The sequence below is a fragment of the Podarcis muralis genome, chromosome 6 (assembly GCF_964188315.1).
Source record: "Podarcis muralis chromosome 6, rPodMur119.hap1.1, whole genome shotgun sequence".
Classification (NCBI taxonomy): domain Eukaryota; kingdom Metazoa; phylum Chordata; class Lepidosauria; order Squamata; family Lacertidae; genus Podarcis; species Podarcis muralis.
In genome coordinates, this window is record NC_135660.1 from 15,254,117 (window position 1) to 15,275,505 (window position 21,389).

General features: G+C 43.3%; 1 protein-coding gene and 1 long non-coding RNA gene across 9 annotated transcripts in view; one reads left to right on the forward strand and one right to left on the reverse strand.

Annotated features, from left to right (window-relative positions):
• Positions 1–21,389, forward strand: part of TNIK (TRAF2 and NCK interacting kinase) — a 295,093-nt gene that overhangs the window by 172,978 nt on the left and 100,726 nt on the right. For 5 of the 7 annotated variants that reach the window (XM_077929773.1, XM_028731575.2, XM_077929774.1 and 2 more), the window contains exons 6-9: positions 5,353–5,443; positions 6,748–6,878; positions 15,236–15,290; positions 18,193–18,271. In XM_077929773.1, the coding sequence (XP_077785899.1) occupies positions 5,353–5,443; positions 6,748–6,878; positions 15,236–15,290; positions 18,193–18,271 (356 nt within the window). Of the gene's footprint in view, positions 1–5,352; positions 5,444–6,747; positions 6,879–12,875; positions 12,966–13,554; positions 13,659–15,235; positions 15,291–18,192; positions 18,272–21,389 lie in introns of those variants that run through there. The other 2 variants (XM_077929778.1, XM_077929777.1) reach the window with 2 other exon arrangements.
• Positions 1,620–13,563, reverse strand: LOC114597980 (uncharacterized). 2 transcript variants are annotated; one of them, XR_013393112.1, is made up of 4 exons: positions 13,465–13,563; positions 7,285–7,430; positions 3,314–3,365; positions 1,620–1,726 (listed from the first exon to the last, which is right to left on the reverse strand). It is a non-coding gene; the product is annotated as an uncharacterized LOC114597980 (long non-coding RNA). The 2 variants fall into 2 exon arrangements; XR_013393113.1 differs by lacking the exon at positions 1,620–1,726 and adding an exon at positions 2,052–2,209.

Genomic DNA, 21,389 nt, shown 5'->3' on the forward strand with positions numbered 1-21,389 from the left:
CTAGGGTTTAAATTTACAAGCTTGGAAAGTCAGTTTCCTAAAATAGTCCGCAAGCAGTGAGTCATGTTCTGACTGTTGAACCATTCCACCAGTGCCTCATCTTTTGGATGTCGAAAGATGAGCTAACTCCATCTTTTCAGTCGGCTGATAATGCAGGCATCTGGGGACGTGTGTCACCATAATAATGTGTAAAGTGAGTTCTGTTTTGAATCAGCAGCTCCCACAGTTTGCAAAGCCTCAGTGTGATGCACAGGGAAATTACCTGATCTTATGACTTATTACATAACTATATTCTGCCTCTGAACCAAAGTTTGGGAAGCCCCATGTGGACTTTCTTCCCCCTATACTTCATGTCTCACAGTAACATCCCTCATTCCTTTTTCTGTTCTGATTGTGACTACAGTTAGGTTTGCATCTGCACCAACATATTCGTTAAACGGTAATTAGCACCAAGGAACAATTTAAAGCTATGATCAGAAGTGGGTTTGTTTGCTAATTACAGTTAAGTGAAAATGTGATGCAAGGTTATTCTAAGCCGTAGCTATCTCCAGAACTGAGAGGGAATGTGGAATGCTCATCGAAAAGGGGGTGAAGGAGAGAGAGGAGCATATAAACCCAAAGGGTGCTTCTTGACATTCTCACCATACCGTGGAAGGTGACCTGGAAACTACAACTAATCCAAAACGCGGCAGCTACACTGGTAACCGGGAGTGGGCTGCCGAGACCATATAACACCGGTACTGAAAGACCTACATTGGCTCCCAGTACATTTCCAAGCACAATTCAACATGTTGTTGAAGGAGCGTCTCCACTCCTATCGTTCAGCCCGGCCACTGCTCCAAGGGCCTTCTGGCGGTTCCCTCCTTGAGAGAAGTGAGGTTACAGGGAACCGGGCAGAGGGCCTTCTCGATGGTGGTGCCCACCCTGTGGAACATCCTTCCATCAGATGTCAAGGAAATAAACAACTATCTGACTTTTAGAAGACACCCTGTTTAGTGAAGTTTTAAATTTTTGATGTTTTATCACTTTATTATTATTATTATTATTATTATTATTCTGTTGGGAGCCACCTGGAGTGGCTGGGGAAACCCAGCTGGATGGGCGGGGTATAAATAATAAATTATTATTATAATTGGGTAGTTGAGGCCAAGCCATTGAATCTTAGCTTTGCATGTGTTCCAGACCCAGTGCATGTGTTACTTTTACCATAGGGCCTGGGATTCTGTTGGCAAAAATCCCACCATTTAATAGAATGCACTATGTTATTTCAACCCATGGTGGTCCCGGGTTATGCAGGCGGCTCAGCTAGGCTAGGCCTGCACAGACTGCGACCCGCCAGGCATGTCAGAAAGCCTGTAACAAAACCCGGAAGCTGGGTTTCAAGTTGTGAGGGCCGTCAGAAGATTATGCAGTCAGTGTGAAGGGTTTCCCCCCTTGTGGATGCCTATCCCTGGGCAAAAGGAACAAAGCTGCTCTCAGATAACAGAAAACAGTCACTCTTGTCTTACACAGATTTAGATAAGTGAAATCAGCAGGACAGGATCAGGTTTCTGACCGCGCAGGACTCTGAGGATATAAATTACAGTCTGTTCATAAACCAAGAGTGCCACAGAGAGAGAAAGAGGTTAGGTGAGAGATGGATATCTCTCCTTCCTGTTTGTTTATGACCACCAGTGATAGTGCTTCAGGAGACTCCATCTTGAATGGACCATAGAGATGGGTTTTCCTGAGGGAAAATCACAAGTGATTCTGTCTATTATTTATTATTCCTTAAATCTATAATATTTTTGAACCTCCTCTTGGCCCATAAGTATCCAAAACGATGCATGGCAACTAAGGCATGGCATAATGCTCCGCTACAACAATGGATATAAAACCCAAATAGGTAAACAGCGGCAGCACAAACTCTGACCTAAAACAGCACAGGGCATGATGCAAAAACCGGGTGTTACATTCATCTCATTTACATGATTCAGCATTAAAACAGACAGTCAAATTAAATAACCAAAATAGAAGAGCAGTGGTGAACGCCACTTGCCAAAAGAATTTAAATGATGTCTGGCCAAATACTTTTAGGGAGATGGTGTGAGGAGCATTGCTTGGCAAAGAGTTCTACAGTGCGGGTTGGGCCTTCACGAAGAAGGCCCTGTCCCTCATCCTTGCAAATCTCATCTGATTTGAATGATGGTCTATGGCATCTTTCTTGGATCTGAGGAAATGGGGAGAAATATATGGGAGAATTAAATGCCTCTTGGCCATCTTTACAGATGTATGCATTGCAGTAATTTAAACAGGAGGTTACCAAGGAATGAGTGGCATGAAAACCTAGCCTCCGCTGCCTCCTGGATATCAAACCGAAAGGTGCAGCTCTTTAGTGCAACATGTAATGACCGCTGCTATAAACAAAGTGAACAAAAAGACAAATCTTCTTAAAAAGGGAGGTGGTTGTTTTTCCCTTGTGGGTAATGTTGTTGTAGTTGTTATGATGTAAATTAATATTATAATATAATATAATATAATATAATATAATATAATATAATATAATATAATATAATATAATATAATAATTAATATAATAATTAATATAATATAATATAATATAGTAATGTAATATGTAATATAAATAAATAAAATAAAATAACAATTAACCGTTTCCCTCCAAAAGAATTACCCTTGGCACCTTACAACGAATTTCACACCTTTCACCCTCTGACACCACAAAACATTAAATGCTGTATTTATTGCCAGCTTCCAGCAGTTTAGGGACCCTGAATTCTCTTTAAGAGACTGGCTCACTTAATCAATATTGTTGATTAAATTCATTATTTTCACAGCTTTGTGCCTTATCTCCCCACCCAGGGCACTTTGTGTTTGCGAGAGTGTATACTCTACCTCTCCTTTGTATATTTATCAGTTCTGGCCTCAATTTAAGCACAAGTGACTTGGATCCTAAGAACCAAGGAAGCTCAAGGAAGCTGACAGAGTTTTCTTCTCGCATCTTCTCCTTGTCACCACCTGTACCCCAAAAAGCCTCTCTCAGAGGTTGCAGAGAGCTTGTGAACAGCGTCCGCTGGGGTGTGGGGACTGCTTGGGGGAGGAGAAATCCCCCAGTGAGGCTTGGATCCTAAGAGAAGTTAATTTGAGTAGAACAAAGTTTTCATCCCCTCCTCACTCCAAATCAGCAGAAGGCTTGTAAAAATAGCATCGTGCAATCTAGGAATACAGTAAATATTCCCAACCAGCATTCTTCAGAGTTAAGAGGCAGTGCAGTTAAATCTTATATACTAATAAGGAGACTTTTGGGCCTTCTTACCTTGTTCTATTTGTAATTGTCCCTGAAGAAAATGCAGAGCCTTTACGGGCCTCTTCAAAACAAAACATTAAAAAGAAACGGTTTGCAAAACAGCGAACAGCCATGCAACATACCTATACCTTAAATCAGATCATACCGTATATGTACTTCATAAGGAGCCAAGACTGAAAAGCTTAGGACTTATCCACCTTTTCCTACTCACTTTCCAGGCACGGTCAGTGCTTTAAAGCCCTGTGTCCAAGCACACACACTTTTTTTTTTGCTTCAGATCTTTCCCCATGAAAACCTGCTCTTTACTGCTGAATCGGAGCAAACTACATTTTGCAGAAAACCCAACTTGCCATTTGTTGCATGTTCAAGGGGCGTGTTTGTGTGGCTATATGAGGTCCCAAGTGGGAATAGCAAAGGTCTCGGACTGAAACCTTGCAAAGCTGCTGTAAGCCAGAACAGGCAGAGGTAGACTTGGAGAATCACAGAATCATAGAGTTGGAAGGGACCACAAGGGTTCTCTAGTCCATGGTTAGGCAACCTAAGGCCTGGGGGCCGGATGCGGCCCAATTGCCTTCTAAATCCGGCCTGCGGATGGTCCAGGAATCAGCATGTTTTTACATGAGTAGAATGTGTGCTTTTATTTAAAATGCATCTCTGGGTTATTTGTGGGGCATAGGAATTCATTCCTCCCCCCCCCCCAAATATAGTCCAGCCCCCCACAAGGTCTGAGGGACAGTGGGCCGGCCCCCTGCTGGAAAAGTTTGCTGACCCCTGGCTTAGACAGACCAGTGTTCTGATTTTTTTATAAGGTGTCCTCGTAGGCTCACATGCTGTTAAAGAGCACAAATTTAACCCTAGAATCCAGAGAATAAATTACAGGGAAACCTCTTAGGTAACAGCACAGCCAGATTTCTGCATCCCTATTTTTCAAAAATGCAGCCCTGGTGAAATACGAATAAAACGACTCATAAATGCTGCAAGTAGACAGTGAAAGTATTTTTTCATTTTGAACATATGAATGCTAATGTGAAATCTAAAGTAGATATGTATATAGCCATGAAAGCAAACCATACTTTACTAGAATTGCAATTTAGGTGGATATTATTTTTTAAACCCTCCAACGTGGATGTGTGAAATAAAAATGGAGCCTACGAAAAATGAGAAGAATTAATGACCTAATAAAAAGGTACAAAGGCAAGCTATTTTACTTCTAGCTCTCAAGACAAGCTTTTAATATGAGCTATGATTAGATTAGGGTTGCGTTCAAGCTACGTAGTAATTTGTGTGGCTGTGGCAGGTTTCTCCTCACTTCCCTGAGCGCTTATTTCATCGCTACATCATAGAATCTGGAATTGCAGTTTATTGATACTGAAACTAGCAAGGAGAAGCAAGTGTTTGTTGTTAGGATCACGAGTGGCTTCCTTGAAAAGTAGCTAAAATTTGATTGCATTTCCCCCCATAGAAACAATGGAAGTTTAAAATGATTTGGTGTGTGGTTAGAAACAATTACCCATCTCCCACCCCCCTCTGCCTCCCTCAAGCAGTGTATCTGGAACCAGTGCTCTTGGGGGGAGGGACGCAGGGGTACGCATGCCCCTAAGCATTTTGTGAATCTAAGTTTGGCCTCATTGAGGGGCAGTATTTCAATATGAGTAGGAAAATGAGAGTACCCCTGAACATTTTTTAAGGAAAAAAGCACTGTCTGGAACCAATGGTATGTCATGATGCAACATTATTCCAGCTGATGCACTCTGGGAAAATAGGGTGGTCTGACTGATAGCTGACTGAAGCTGCTCCCAGACAATTCAAGGGAGCTTAAAAATTTCTGGGGAGAGAGAGAGAGAGAGAAGGTTGGGCAAAGCACCTGTAGACATGAAAAGTAACAAATAACTAAATGAAATTTTGGGGGACCACTTCAACTCCATCCCCTAATGTGATATTTCCCCACCCCCTTGTAATGTAGGGTTGCGTTTGACCCCAGCTGTCGATGGATGGCTAAAAGAAAGTTGAAATGTAATGATGACTTTCTCTTTTTTTGACTCCACTAGGGTTTAAGCCATCTCCACCAACATAAAGTAATCCATCGAGATATTAAAGGACAAAACGTTTTGCTGACAGAAAACGCAGAAGTTAAACTAGGTAAGAATTCCCACCCCTCCCAACTAGTGGGAAATTGCAGGGAAGCGTGGAATCAGGCTTTTCTGAAAAGACTTAGCTGGTCCTCACCTTAGCAGGACTCGGTTGTTAATACCAAAGTCAAGAGCTCCTCTAAGAAGTAGAGCTAAGCACTGGCCTGGAAGGAATTTGAAAAGAAGGTCCAGGAATCTGCATGCCATGATCGCATTTTGGAATGCAGAACCATGTGGAACCATAAGCAGGTGATGAGAGCTAAAAACTGTGACTCCCCTTATTTTAAGTTTCTTAACGGTCACAGAGTAAACCCTGGAAAAAAATAATTGGCAGCTTCTGCTAAGAATTTGTAAAATGAAGAGATTCTGGCTAGGGATATCAGTGGTCAAGGTTTAGCTTTTTCTTTTTTTAAAACCCCACTCAAGATGGCTATTAATCCCTCGCAGCTGTCCCTGCCTCTCTTAGAAACACTTTCCTACTCTCCAGCCCTGCAAATCATTTCCATGCAAATCAACTGTCCTTCTTTTCAAGTCCCCGAGGAACTATGTGGACTTGGGCAGGGGATCAGCATGTAAACAACTCTGGCTACAAAGATCCGCTTGTTTAACGAGCTCGAGACCTCGGTTTCAGCTGGTCCTTGAGGGGATGTGGCCAGGGAGAAGCAGGAGTGGGAAATAATTGGGAGAGGCTAGCGGCATTCCTTTTGCCGGTCTAGTCCAACTCACTTGTGCTGTACAGCTGAAAGAGCTCACCATGAAAATCACTTAAAAGTAAAGTGACACCGTTTAGATATTTGGCTAAAAGGTGATTAGTTTCTGTAGGTTGCTGGTCTAGGAACACTGGAACACTCAGAGTAGCACTGGGGACTAAGCAGTGTCTGAGTGGACATTTTTCCTAATTGTGTTGGGCCAAGAAGAACTCCAAGCTTTAGCTGTAGATACGAGCTCTTCTGAAGAGAGATGTGGAGCCCTTATGAGCCCACAACAAAGGTAGCACCTTGTTCTCAGAAATCTCAGCTTGAAATCAACTCTCAAGCAAGTGGCCCGCAATGACTTGAGTCCAAAACCCACCGAATACAGGGGAGAACATTCTGTGGGTTGAACTTTCCTTGGGCTCCAGTCCTTTTTAAAGGAAGGGAATGCTCTGATCTTCAAAATGAATGGCGCTCCCCATGAACTTTGCCTAGTTCATGGCGGGGGGCCCCATCCTCTTGTCATTTAACATGACTTGTATGTCCTTTCATTGCCTCGCATAAATCAAGCCATGTTTATGCCTCATTAAAGCTCTCCTGTTGTCGTTGCTTTGATTCCCAGTGGATTTCGGAGTCAGTGCTCAGCTTGACAGAACAGTTGGCAGAAGAAATACATTCATCGGAACTCCATACTGGATGGCCCCCGAGGTTATAGCCTGTGACGAAAACCCTGATGCCACTTACGACTTCAAGGTATCTTAAAAGATGATGTTGCCTAATATATCCTTGGTTGCTAATGCTGGATCGTAGTAGTTTTGCACAGGGGGAGTGGAAGTTCCAGTCCTGCAGGACTGAGACTGGAGTTGAATGATGTTCTGAGGAAGTTCCACAGGTGGACCAGCATAGAAGCTATTATAGGGAAGACTATATGAAGGGAAGTTAAAACCAGAATGAAGGCAGGAAAGCTGTTAAGGAAGCTGGCAGACTGGAAAGCAGAGAAGATAGGCAAGAGAGCAGACCTAGGTGACAGGCAGGTACCTGGAGCAAGATGACAGAGCTGTGTAAGCAAGGCTAGAACCTGGTTGTTGATCCAAGCAGGCTTAACCCAGGCTTAACCCAGAAGCATTTATAAAAAGTCTAGGTCTAACATGTGACCTACCTGGTTGGGACGCAGCATGCTTGGACTCAAAAGGACTATGCTGCCCATTCTTGCTCCTGCATCCATGGCTCGCCCCGAAGGGCATCACTGCACAAGCCAAGGAATCCTGGTTTGAATCTCACCCAGCCAATCCTGAGAAAACGTTCCTAACGAAAACACAGTGTGCAAGTTAAATTAATGGTCAGTTCAGAGAAGTGGAACATTTCAGGGCCAAACTACGTGTGGCATTATCCATGCATTTAAACAATATTGTATGTATTTAATTTGAAGATTTACACCCCTCTTTTCGATCAAATGATTCTCAAGGTAGGTTTCAAATGGCAGACATGAAACCCTAAAACTAATGTGCGTGCACACACAGCCCATAGTCTCTTGGGTCGTGAAGGAAGCCTGGGTGCTTTTATTTTGGGGGTGGGAGGTGGGGGGTGGGGTGGGAGAAAAGCAGATCTTAAATGTCACCATCTACTTTACAGGCTTGTTGTGAGAATAAAAAAGGAGGGGCAACCATGCATGCCCCCCCCCAAGCTGTTTGGAGGAAAGGTAATGTTAGGATGCACAGTAATTTAATCAGCAGCTAAAATGCATTGAAAATATGCAGGTGCACTGAATGCTGATTTCCATGGTTTTGCTGTTTTGAAGAGGGCCAAAGGCCACCCACTTTTCCTAAGCAGCTGGCTTCTAAAATCTCTGGTTGAAATCACCCTCTCATAAACTTGTTCACTTGCAGGCAGGCAGCAGAGGCAGCTTTCTGAGTGAGTGAAGCCTGTCAAAAGCTTGTCAGTGCAGGCAGACTGCTTTGCCAGCGCCAGATTGATTCCTTTTTAAATTTTCTATTCTGAAAAAAATCTGGAGAGATGAGCAGTCCATAAGGCAGTCAGTCACTGGAAAGTGAACTTGATATTCATTAGGGATTTGTCATTGTCATTAAAATTCTGGATTTCAGGCATCGTGCCAGATCCTTCTGGACCCGAGCCAGCAGTGCAGGGCTAGACACCTTTCCCCAGGTCCTTTTAAAAATAATTGTTACTTCCAGAATAGGGTGTGAGCACAGTGTTTAAAGAAGAAGAAGAAGGGGAGGGGCAGGAGATGCAGGCCTTGCCTTTAGGCTTACGATCTATGTAAGTAGCTAGATAAACAAGGGAAGAGGAATGGAGGAAAGTCACCAGCCAGAAGTTCTGTTTCAGAATACCAGGCTGAGCTGAGGTTTTTTATCAGACATTTAAAAAAGACCAACAGAAGGAGCCAGATGGGTACCAGAAGGCAGAGCTTCAATGATAGGGAGAAGCAAGGGAGAAAGGTTATACATAGATAGCCAATGGACAGTGTGAATTTTAGGCTCATGGAAAGCAACATGCTTTCAGCATGAAGGCTCATGCTGAAACAGAGGAGGAGAGCATAAGAATAAGCGTGAGTTTAATAATTTCCTCTTTTCTCAAGCACAGCAGTGTACTTTCTCCTGCTTTGCCAGTGTTTGAGAAGGAGGGAACTGGAAGCACTTGACATCACCAAGAGCTTCAACATCCCATCCTAGAATCAGTAGAGTTGACTGTGTTTACAGGTTTTCTGGTCACTTTGCCACTTAACCAGTGGGATGAAGAGCCCTGTCCCAATTTCTTGACACTGTTGCTCCCAGGTAAGGACAGTAGAAATTTGTTTCAGTTCACATTTAAAGGCGAACCCACATAATTTGCGCTTCCTGAAACAATACTTTGACTGCAGCACAGCCGTCCTTTTACATTTACACTTCTCTGAATTTTGCAGTGTAGTTTTCCAGCCAATGAACATGCACAAAAATGCATGTACTTTGTTAAAGTGTGCATAAAAATGCATATATAAGTGAAAAATAACATACAATAAAAGGCATTACATTAAGGGAAATCACTTTGCAAAAAATGAGTATTTTATGCAAAATTGCATACAGATATGTATATTATGAAAGACATGCACAAGAATACTGATGGATATTTAGGAGGACCTTTCTAAAAAAAATTGCAAGCTGACATGGTAATGTGCAGAACTGAACTTCGGATTGGAAAAATGAGAAACGGAAAGACCCTGAAACTGATAGATTCACCCATCCCTCCCTCTAGGTGCCCTCTCACCAAGCAGTTGAACAAGTTTCCAATGAGATAAGCTGCAAGAAAAATGACTTGCATGCAGATAGAGAGAAACTGAGGCTGAATATGATCAAGCACAGCTTGGAGAAGCTCATTTTAGAGCTCATCTTGGCTGGAGCAGGGTTGACATTAAACTCCTGTTCCTTTTGCCTTATATTAACATATCTAGCCCAGCTAATTTGATTAACAAGCTGCCATAAATGCACCAGTGCTTCAAAGCAGGAAGTGGTGATGCCTGCCTGGTTGAAAGACGTAGTGTTCTGACCCTTGCTTGAAACAAAGCACTTCCTTGGATCCAGAAGAGCGTAACAGTTATAGGACTGTTCAGCTTTGCCAGTTTGGGGAATAATAGTTGAGGCAGTCGCCACCCGGCTCCATGGGCATGTCATCGGAAGGTGCTCATGATTCCCATAATTATCATTTTCATATTGGCAAAATAAACCATAGTATGGGAATTGTGGGGAGACTTACTTTATTGGGTATCAATTGTGGGTCTTCACTTGATGCCAGCCAAAGTTCTATTAAGTCTGTGGCTGGATTTGAGAAACCTATCATTTCTTTCTTGGTGGAAATATGGCACTTGATATATGTTAGAATTTGTTAACACAGGATGAGGTCAGTATGGTCCTTTTGTCCCTAACGTTCAAATAAGCTTCGTATACGTAGATGTTTAATTTTAGGTAGTTTTCATAATTTGTTGTCATAGGATACACTTGAGATATAACTTATTGGGCATAATAGTCCAACTGAAAAACATATTCATGTATGCGACAACGGCCGCGAGAGTTATGGTAGCACAAGGATGGAAGACTGAAGAAATCCCAACTAAAGAATCATGGCAAGAAAAATTGATGGATTATGCAGAACTGGCAAAATTGACACATAAGCTATGGGACAAGGATAACTGTGACTTTAAGGATGAATGGGAACCTTTCACAAAGTATTTGAAGACGCAACAAAGTGAACTGGACTCCTTGGCAGGTTTTGAATAAACATCCACAATTTTTTACTGATAATAATTAGCTAAACAGTTGGAGGATCTATACAACTCTGAGAAACCAAAGACTGGAACTGAGGGAAGTCGGGGGGTGGGGTGGGGGATGGGTTTTGTGGGGGGTGGGGGGAGGAAAAATGGCGGGGAGGATAAGGATATGTTTTTGGAAAATATGTTTTGTTATAACTTTGAATAATAAAAAAATAGTCCAATACGATTAATGCAACTGCTTCATATTAATGCAACTGCCATCCTTCTTTTTCAAACAAAGTAAATTGTCATCAAAAAAGGCATACGGATTGGATCCTGTCATACTTTGGCTTAAGATAATAAACACAAAACCTCTGATGACTGGCTACAAAGAGGAAATTCCAAAGTCTACACATACTGGACAGAAATGCCTCTGGTTTCTTTAGCCAAACAGAGCTGGCTTCATAATCTGCCGAATAATACGGTTAATACCACGCGAAAACACTCCATGTGATGGAGGAGATATACAAAAGCCGCTTTGTAATAGTTTTGTTTTTCTCTTCTGTCTGCCATTACTTACTTATCTTTTCAGAAAGCTTCTAAATTTATTCAGAAGCAAAAGAAGATAGCAGTTCATTTCTTCTTGGCAGGGAAAAAAGAGAATGCAGATGTGTTAACCCTATTTTTAAGAGAAAACTTCTGCCTCGTTTTATTTAAACCTTAATTACCATGTAATCCTAACTGTTAAAAGCCAACTGGAAACCTAATTGTTTCTTGTGTTGTTTTGTCAAATGCGGGACGTGATTATTGATCCGCGTTGTGTGACTTAGGAACATAGGGAAGTGTCAGGCTGTTGGGCCATTTGGCTTGGTATTGTCTACACACTGACTGGCAGCAGAGTTCTCCACAGTTTCAGACAGAGGATATTCCCTGCCTTACCTGGAGATGCTACAGATTGAGCAGGTGACCTTCTCCATGCAAAGCAGGTGCTCTACCACTGAGTTCCAGCCATTCCCTGCTTTTAGGGTGACTACCAGACCTGTAGTCAAAAACCTAGACAGCATCTTAAAAAGTAGAGACATCACTTTACCAACAAAGGTCTGTATAGTAAAAGCTATGGTTTTCCCAGTAGTGATGTATGGAAGTGAGAGCTGGACCATAAAGAAGGCTGATCACCGAAGAATTGATGCTTTTGAATTATGGTGCTGGAGGAGACTCTTGAGAGTCCCATGGACTGCAAGAAGATCAAACTGATCCATTCTGAAGGAAATCAACCCTGAGTGCTCACTGGAAGGACAGATCGTGAAGCTGAGGCTCCAATACTTTGGCCACCTCATGAGAAGAGAAGACTCCCTGGAAAAGACCCTGATGTTGGGAAAGATGGAGGGCACAAGAAGAAGGGGACGACAGAGGACGAGATGGTTGGATAGTGTTCTCGAAGCTACCAGCATGAGTTTGACCAAACTGCGGGAGGCAGTGGAAGACAGGAGTGCCTGGCGTGCTCTGGTCCATGGGGTCACGAAGAGTCGGACACAACTAAACGACTAAATAACACCAACAACCACCAAACCTGTTCCATGGATTGCAAAGGTCAATGGAAACGATTTGGTGTCTACCATCCCATTTCAGGATTTATGATTGGCACCTGGTGGAATTTTGTCAACATCTAGTAAAAAGTAGATTCTGTAGGACATATCCTACTAAGGAGTCCCATCCGTGCAAGGATTTCCACTTGTGCAGTGGGACTTTCCCCCCACATATGCCCTGTACCCTCCCGAATTAGGCTCTGGGAATTGGAGGAACCCTTAGAACAGATGTGGGGGAAGGAGAGATGTTCTGTTGCACAATCAGAAATCCTTGCACTGATGGAAACATTATTGTAATTCTGCATTTGATTTTATCCGATATGCATGTCTCCTGCAACACAGGCAAAACGAATTTACAGCTGGCAAACAAACATCTGGTCTGAGGGACATTTTACGGTATTACCTCTGTGTAAACGTAGTGCTAACAAGGTTCGGGAAGGAGATTCATTGGTGTAAAAAGGCCAGCAAAGGCGTGTGGGAGAAGTGAAATAATTTTAAAGGGGGATAGATGAAAGGAAAAGGAAAAGTATATCTGACCACAGTTGGAAGTACTTAAAAAAATACATTTTTACACTTTCAGCTGAGACTTTTCTTCAGCTGATTATCTAGAAATGTTGGACTATCTTCCATTCTTTTAAATGCCTACACTTCGGGCTTATTTATCTAAATAAGAGTTCTGCCCTCTCATTTTGTAGTCTAGCAAACTGCCTAGCTTATGGCAATTCTTTAAATACTAAGAAATTCCAATTCTTGATATTTCGTTTTTTGCACCACACCATCCTTGACTGCAGTTATCTTAAAAATGTCAGTCGTTTAATTTCTCATCGAAAAATGACTTGGGGTGGATGTGTAATGCCCTAGCATTGGCAGTGAACTGCTTGCGATTGACAGGAGCATTCCAAGGCAGTTAAAGTCTGTTAAGAGCAGTTAGAAAAGCCAGTTACAAAAGAGAGCGTTCGCTGTCAATCCCTGGCATCTCTAGGTAGGGCTGGGAAAGACCCCTGCGAAATCCTGGTGAGCCGCTGCCAATCAATGTCAACAACACAGAGCTAATGGCCCAATGGTCTGGCACCATAAAGTAGCTTCCTATGTTCCTATGACAGATTAGCCAGAAAAAGAATAAAGAGAAAAGAACTACACCGAAAGGGATATTTTTTCGGTTGCTTATAGTCTCGATACATTTAGCATTAGTTTTTAATTCTCATTTTCTTAGAGATTATGTTAACCAGTTCAGAAGTAATAATCCAGGGATCTGCAACTTTTTTGGGGGTGTTATGTACTGAGTTGAATAAGATCCAAAATGCAGCAGTCTGATTGATCCTAGAACAATAGGATCCAGAATGCAGCAGTCTGATTGGCCCACAGGAGCCACACAATCCAGCTCTAGGTGGAAGTGAATCCGCAACCTGATTGGCTTACAGGAGGATCCCGGAATTAGCCAATCATGTGGTGCCCATTATGTAAATAATGTATATAAAGCAGACATTCTGGGGGAACTTCCATTCCTCCTCACCACTATGAGCTGAATAAAGAGCATGAAATCCACTCTTGACTCCGAGTATATTTCAGGGGGCCAGCGGACACACAGAATTTTGAGGGAGTGATGCGGTTTGTCCGTCACAAAATGGCCGCTCTGAGGGCCACGGTGTAACACAAAATGGCTGCCACGTCCGGAAGAGCAGAAAAAGAGACAGAACCACGAAAAAGGTGTAGGCAGTCATCCACCCACCCTCCAAAAAAAATCAGTAGGAAAAAAGCCACTTAACATCATTCACCCCATTACTCACAGAGAGAAGCTCTCATCATCTCTCCTCTGTTCAGAACATAAAGGAGGTTGGGTGTCCATTCCTGGCATCCATTGAAATATGGGCACGTCTGAGGGGGCATGTTCAATGTAGGATAAGCCAAACCAGTCAGGAACTGAGCAGGAAGCACAAACCGTCTTTAGTGCATTGTGGATTTTTGAGGAGACATATACTGAGATATTTTGTGAGCACCATAGGCGGTTCTGGCGGGTGCCACATTGGTAACCTTTCTGCCATGATTTGTTAGAATGCGTACCACACATTTCCTCTTTCAACAGTTCTGGGCTTTCTTAAACCAAACTTTCCATTTACAGTGGTACCTCGGGTTACATACGCTTCAGGTTACATACGCTTCAGGTTACAGACTCCGCTAACCCAGAAATATTACCTCAGGTTAAGAACTTTGCTTCAGGATGAGAAAAGAAATCATTCTCCGGCGGCGCGGCAGCAGCAGGAGGCCCCATTAGCTAAAGTGGTGCTTCAGGTTAAGAACAGTTTCAGGTTAAGAACAGACCTCCAGAACAAATTAAGTTCTTAACCCGAGGTACCACTGAACATCCAGACGGTGAAACTATTATGAAGCCAGGAGGATTCGTATACCGGTTTATAGTTCAAGATTTAAAGCATCGTTTCCTGGTTGGGATTAATGGGACAGTGTGGTTTAAGAAGCCCTGGAAATATTAAATTATGGTGCAAGAGAGAGGGGAGGAAGGAGCAGAGGAGTTGGGATGTAGCCCCAAACACTCATTCTTAGTATAATAAAAACAGGTTTTATTAGACCAAGAACATTATGTCTGGACTGGGCCAGCATCTGTTTAGTGGCCAGTTCTTCAATAATTGCTTACAGATTCCTCGACATCAATTTTCTCTGCCTTTCTGTATATCTGAAGTAAAATATGCATCTGAATGTGTGTCTGTGTGTGTTTCACATGCCCTGCTTTGGGATAGTTATTATTTTTAAAAAGTGGAATATACTTTTTTGAAATAAAATAGAACCCCAGATTCATTAGCCTTTCTCGTGGGGCAGGTGCTCCAATCCATAAATAATTTTGGCTGCTTTTTTTTTTAACCCTTTCCTGCTAGTAATTGCCTCTTGCCTTTGCAGGAAGATTAACTGACAGCCTGTTTGGGTTTTTACATTTCAAAGAGTTATTCCTTTGTTATTGAAAGAGGATCACATTGGATTACATAGCTTCATAGCAATTGTGACCCCCCCCCTTCCCAGTCTGTGGGGCCCTCCCCATAACTCTTCAGCTCTAACAGTGGGAAGAACATAAAAATTGGTGTCTGAAAGGCCTAAATCTTCTAAGCTTAGGAGATCAGGTACTTAATTTAGACAATGCAGATCAAACTTTGAGCATTAAGTTAGCCAAGAACTTGTTCTGGCCTAGCAGTAGTTCCATCAGACAATTTCCAATTTGCTACAGGTTCAGCTAATGTGCATTTCTTAAAGGGTGTTTTTGTGATTGTTTCTTTCAGAGCGATTTGTGGTCTTTGGGGATAACAGCCATCGAGATGGCAGAAGGAGCTCCTCGTGAGTACAACCCAATTTCACACTTTATCATAACTTGGATTGCTGCTTGTTAAGGTTCATTATGCGCTATCAGCATGTCCAGTCCTGCGGTGATAAATTGTATATAGGCGATCACCAAGTAGAGTGTTGAAATGAGATAGATATGGGATTCATAGGACTGGATTCTATATTTATCTAAGACAGGGATTGGAATCAGTGCTGCTGGCCACCATAGTGGGAAGGAGGCTTAGCCTACAACACAAAGGTGTCTCGTAACTTGATTCTAGATTCAGGTAGGTAGCTGTGTTGGTCTGACACAGTCAAAATAAAAAATTAAAGTAGCACCTTATAGACCAACTAAGTTTGTTCTGGTATAAGCTTTCGTCTGCAAGAAGTGTGCATGCACACAAAAGCTTATACCAGAACAAACTTAGTTCGTCTATAAGGTGCTACTGGACAATATTTTTTTTTATTTATTTCATAACTTGATGTTAAGTAAGCAAATTGCTGCTGCCATCCACTGTCGGGTTTACATTTCCAGTGTAGGTGCTTCTGTCTTCTCTAAGAAGTACCCCATGGGAATACAGTAGATAGGATTTCCCACAGGTAAGATGTCTGACCCGTCAAAAAATGGTCAGTTGTCCAGGTCAGATTATAAGGTCAAGTAGATATAGCTCAGTTGGTTAGTGTGTTGTGCTGATAATGCCAAGGTTGCAGGTTCGATCCCCGTATGGGACAGTTACATATCCCTGCATTGCAGGGACCTTCAGGGTCCCTTCCAACTCTATTATTCTAAGTATTTTTCAAAGTATTCGCTTTATTTATTTATTTAATATGGCTTTTTGGGATGCGGGTGGCGCTGTAGGTAAAAGCCTGAGCGCCTAGGGCTTGCCGATCGAAAGGTCAGCGGTTCGAATCCCCGCAGCGGGGTGCGCTCCCGTTGCTCAGTCCCAGCGCCTGCCAACCTAGCAGTTCGAAAGCACTCCCGGGTGCAAGTAGATAAATAGGGACCGCTTTATAGCGGGAAGGTAAACGGCGTTTCCGTGTGCGGCTCTGGCTCGCCAGAGCAGCGATGTCACGCTGGCCACGTGACCCGGAAGTGTCTCCGGACAGCGCTGGCTCCCGGCTATAGAGTGAGATGAGCGCACAACCCTAAAGTCTGTCAAGACTGGCCCGTACGGGCAGGGGTACCTTTACCTTTACCTTTAATATGGCTTTAAATTTGTTTAAAATGCTTTTTTGTTTCTAACCTATTTCGAAGGGACGCGGGTGGCGCTGTGGGTAAAACCTCAGTGCCTAGGATTTGCCAATCACATGGTCGGTGGTTCGAATCCCCGCGGCGGGGTACGCTCCCGTCGTTCAGTCCCAGCGCCTGCCAACCTAGCAGTTCGAAAGCACCCCGGGTGCAAGTAGATAAATAGGGACCGCTTACCAGCGGGAAGGTAAAACGGCGTTCCGTTTGCTGCACTGGCTCGCCAGATGCAGCTTGTCACGCTGGCCACGTGACCCGGAAGTGTCTTCGGACAGCGCTGGCTCCCGGCCTATAGAGTGAGATGAGCGCACAACCCTAGAGTCTGTCAAGACTGGCCCGTACGGGCAGGGGTACCTTTACCTTTTTAACCTATTTTAGGGACACAGGTAGCGCTGTGGGTTAAACCACAGAGCCTAGGACTTGCCGATCAGAAGGTCGGAGGTTCGAATCCCCGCGACGGGGTGAACTCCTGTTGCTCGGTCCCTGCCCCTGCCAACCTAGCAGTTCGAAAGCACATCAAAGTGCAAGTAGATAAATAGGTACCGCTCCAGCGGGAAGGTAAACAGTGTTTCCGTGCGTTGCACTGGTTTGCCAGAAGCGGCTTATTCAAGCTGGCCACATGACCCGGAAGCTGAATGCCGGCTCCCTCGGCCAATAAAGCGAGATGAGAGCCGCAACCCCAGAGTCTGTCACGACTGGACTTAATGGTCAGGGGTCCCTTTACCTTTAACCTATTTTAAATGTTTTATTTTATTTAATCACAGAACTGGAGAAAGGCAGGCATATATATATATATATATATATGCAGGTTTTGGTGTCCTCGGGTATCTTCCCGTGTAAAAGTTGGGGTGTCTAGGCGACGTTTCGACGAGGTCTCACTCGTCATCTTCAGGCTGGTGCTTTCGGCTTCTTGTTACTGGAACAGAGCAGGATCTCAGTGTTTGAGTTCCTATAAATACTGTTGAGGAGGTATGGTCTGGGCAGAGAGGAAGTTCCCAGGCTAGTGTGCCTTTTCTTCTTTTGTTCCTTAATTGCTTGAGGGATATCTTGAGTGATTTCTTGAGTGATATCCTGAGTACCACTTAGGTGGGTCATTAGGTGTGGATTAGTTGCTAAAGCCTTTGTGTCTTGACCTCTTGAACTTTGTGAAGAGTTTTTCTGAGAAGTTTTTCTACGAAAGCAAATATATATATATATATATATATATATATATATATATATATATATATAATATCACAAGAAATAAAAGCCCGAGATGCCTTCACACTTAAGCTTGGTTCCAAGAAATGAAATGCCTGGTGGGAAAAGAAAAATCAGAGGGGTGGGATTGTCCGATTGCAAGTTCTCAGCAAAGTACACCGGGTTCTGTGGGAGAAAATAAAATTCATTCTGGAACATGGCTGAAAGAGAAACTGTGCTGTAAGGGTGAGCCTGCAGCTCTTAGCAGGAGTCACTCATAGCAGTGTGTTCTCACTGGGAGAGCAGAGCAGGCGTTAAAGCCCATTGACAAACTCAACAGGTTCAGCTTCCTGTGCCTCATGTGGTTGTAGAAAGAACACCAAAAGGATTTCAATAAAGCACTGAATGTCTTTGGTAGAATGTTCTATGTACTGTATTCCATTATGTTTTGTACTGTACCTGATGCCTTCTATTTTGGGGGTTTTTTTCCAGCCCTTTGTGACATGCATCCCATGAGAGCTTTATTCCTCATTCCTCGGAACCCAGCCCCCAGGTTGAAATCAAAGAAATGGTGAGTTTGCCCGCCTACCGCTCTCCACATACGAGCTTGATTTGCATGCTGTAAGGGGCCATTGTATTTTATTTATGTTCCAGGCACTGCAAAAACAAGACAAAACCCACCTCTGCAAGAAATGAGGTGTGATTTGGTCCTTATTAAAAACGGATGGTAAAATGTGTGTGCAGAAATTGGACAACTTCAGTGGGGATGACAGGCTTTTCAAATTGCAATCATTTGCTCATCAAAGGTATGGGCCGAATTCTATATGTTAGGGGTGGGAAATCTATAGCCCATCAGCACCAGCCAACAGGTCAGGGATTATGGGATTTGTAGTCTACAAATGACTACAAATCCCATCATCCTTGCCCATTGGCCGGTGCTGATGGGTGTTGGAGGGCAGCAGCATCTGGAAAGGTCAAAGGTTCCCTGTCCCTGAGCTAGGCCAGTACTTTTCAGAAGAAAAAAGACTAGGGAAGATGAAATCCTAAGGGTACAGAACAACAAAGACTGTATTAATCCAACAAGTTTCACATCAGATTCCATCTTCAAGGACACTACAGATAACAGCAACGAAGATTTAGATAGTGTAATGCTATTGAAACAATTTATACAATATAATAAAGGCAAAACTAACAGCATTAGAACATCAGCAGAAAGGGAAAAGGTCATCACATTATCTTCAAAAACATTTGGAATCCTTGTGCATATATTAAAATGTTTAGGGAAGCTTTTAATGTTTGATGTATTACAGTATTTTAATATTTTTTTGGAAGCCTCCCAGAGTGGCTGGGGAAGCCCAGCCAGATGGGCGGAGTATAAATAATAAATTATTATTATTATACAAATACTCCTCAGAAAGAACTAAACAAAAAACTTTAGTAAGACCAAAGAGACCTCCTTTTCCTTCCCCCCATCCCCCCCTTGATCCCAGTCTAGATGAGCATCCCACCCCTCTCCAACTGCTATTTTAGTAGACAAAAGCAAAGTACTCATGGCCAATCATATGCTCAGTGTCATGTCTATTTTGGCTCTGAGAGAGCTCTGGGATGGAAGAACAATGGGAACCGTGTGATTAAGTGTTGGGTGGTGAGCCTCCCCTTCTACATCAGTGAAAGCAGAGCATGCTAAGGATCCTGCCATCTGTCAGCCTTCTGGTTTTTAGCAAGGCTTACATTCACAGAGGAAAGCAGCGTTTAAACTCTGTTTGTTCTGAGTCCGAGAGATCAGCAGTTCCCTTCTGGACTCTGTGCTTCCAGAGTCCAAGGAGAAGTGGTCTTAAGTGGGTCGGCTGCCTATAGCATCTGAGGGTGTCTGACTCTAAAGCACTGTAGATGGAGATCTCTTGTTAAATATGGAGAAAAATGATATGTTGGCCGCAAAACCCCTTGGGGGCTGAAGATGAAGAAGTTAAGCCGGTGAAATCCACTGATAAGTAGTGGAGGATTTGGAGCCTCACCTGCTGCTGCAAACGGGGGGTGGGAGCAGAGGGAACGCCAAGGAGAAAAACGCTCCACTCAGTTCTTGTCTTTGCATCTCTGCACCTGCTTTCAAATGGCTTTCATTTGCTTAAAAGCAGCGGATTGTTTTATAACTCGCAGTCAGCCTATAATCAAGGCGAAACAGTGATTTCGTTTCATTAAGTGCTAGCATTTCCTCAGTGTGCTGTGGAACAATTTTTATTCCTTTATTCTCGCCGTAGTTGTTTTCTTGTGAATCAGTTCTTAGTAAGCCTCAGCAAGTGGGTGGCGTGCTATTAGGGGTGGCTTTCGTTCAAGAATCTCGTAAGGCTTTGCAAGCATTTTACCCCTTGAATCTGGGCTCTTTCCCTTTTTTACTATCAGCTGTCAATACATGATTTAATCAAGCCCTTCGCTCCTTGATTTCCAGGGGGAAAGCCTTGTTAGTCTCTTTTGTAGTAAAAACGACAGCGTTTTATGGCGTCTTAAAGACCAAGGGTTGTATCCAGTGAAGTAATCCTGTTAGTGCAAGGATTTCTGCTTGTGCAATGGAATTTCACCTCCCCCTGCTATTACCACCCGTACCCCAAAACCTGCTCCAGAGTCTTGGGGCATTCCCCATCAAAGATTTGGGGATGGGGTTCACAGGGTGGGAAGATGGATGGGAAGTGCCATTGCACAAGTGGAAGTGCGAATGAGAAGACTTCATCTGATACAACTCTTAACACATTTATTGTGGCATAAGTTCTGATCATCAGATGCACCAGCTGTCATCCCGAATTGCAGCTACATGGTTGACAGGGTGGGGTGGTTGGGTGAAATCAGAAGGAAATCAAATGATGCAACTGTGACTAAGATTCTATTAAGGCAGAGTCGTAGCTACTGGGCCTGGGGGCAAGCAAGTGGCTAGCCAGGGTTCCTACCCCGGGTGAAACCTCCAGAAGGGCACTATTGATGCTCCCGGTTTGTATGTGTGTGTACACCAATAGACATGGGGGATGCCAAACTGGGTCATTATCCCACATGATATAAAGCCTAATTTCACTCTTTGTAGTACCTCTTTGCTCAGGGAGTCTGTAATTGTTTGGGTGGGGAGATGCAGCATGTATCCATGCACACATCCACAGTGCTCCCCAGGGTCCTTGCAGTATGCAGACTCTCCGTTCCCCATTCTTCCATGCATGCACATGTCATCAACATCATCGTTCCACCCTTATTCCAAGAAGCCCAAGGTAGCTTTCATCATTTCCTCTTCTTTAAAATCTTAACAGCCACCCTATGATGATGGCTGCATGAGCACAGTCCATTTAAAGCATATGCACGCACACACACAAATAATCCTGGGGCTGCAGTTTATGCCTCACAGAGCTACAATTCCCAGCACCATTAATAAAATAAAATATAAAATTATATATATATATATATATATATATATATATATGCTTTCGTAGATTTTCACGGGTACAGGAATGCAGGTTTTGGTGTCCTCGGGTATCTTCCCGTGTAAAAGTTGGGGTGTCTAGGCGACGTTTCGACGAGGTCTCACTCGTCATCTTCAGGCTGGTGCTTTCGGCTTCTTGTTACTGGAACAGAGCAGGATCTCAGTGTTTGAGTTCCTATAAATACTGTTGAGGAGGTGTGGCCTCCTATGTTCTGGGCAGAGAGGAAGTTCC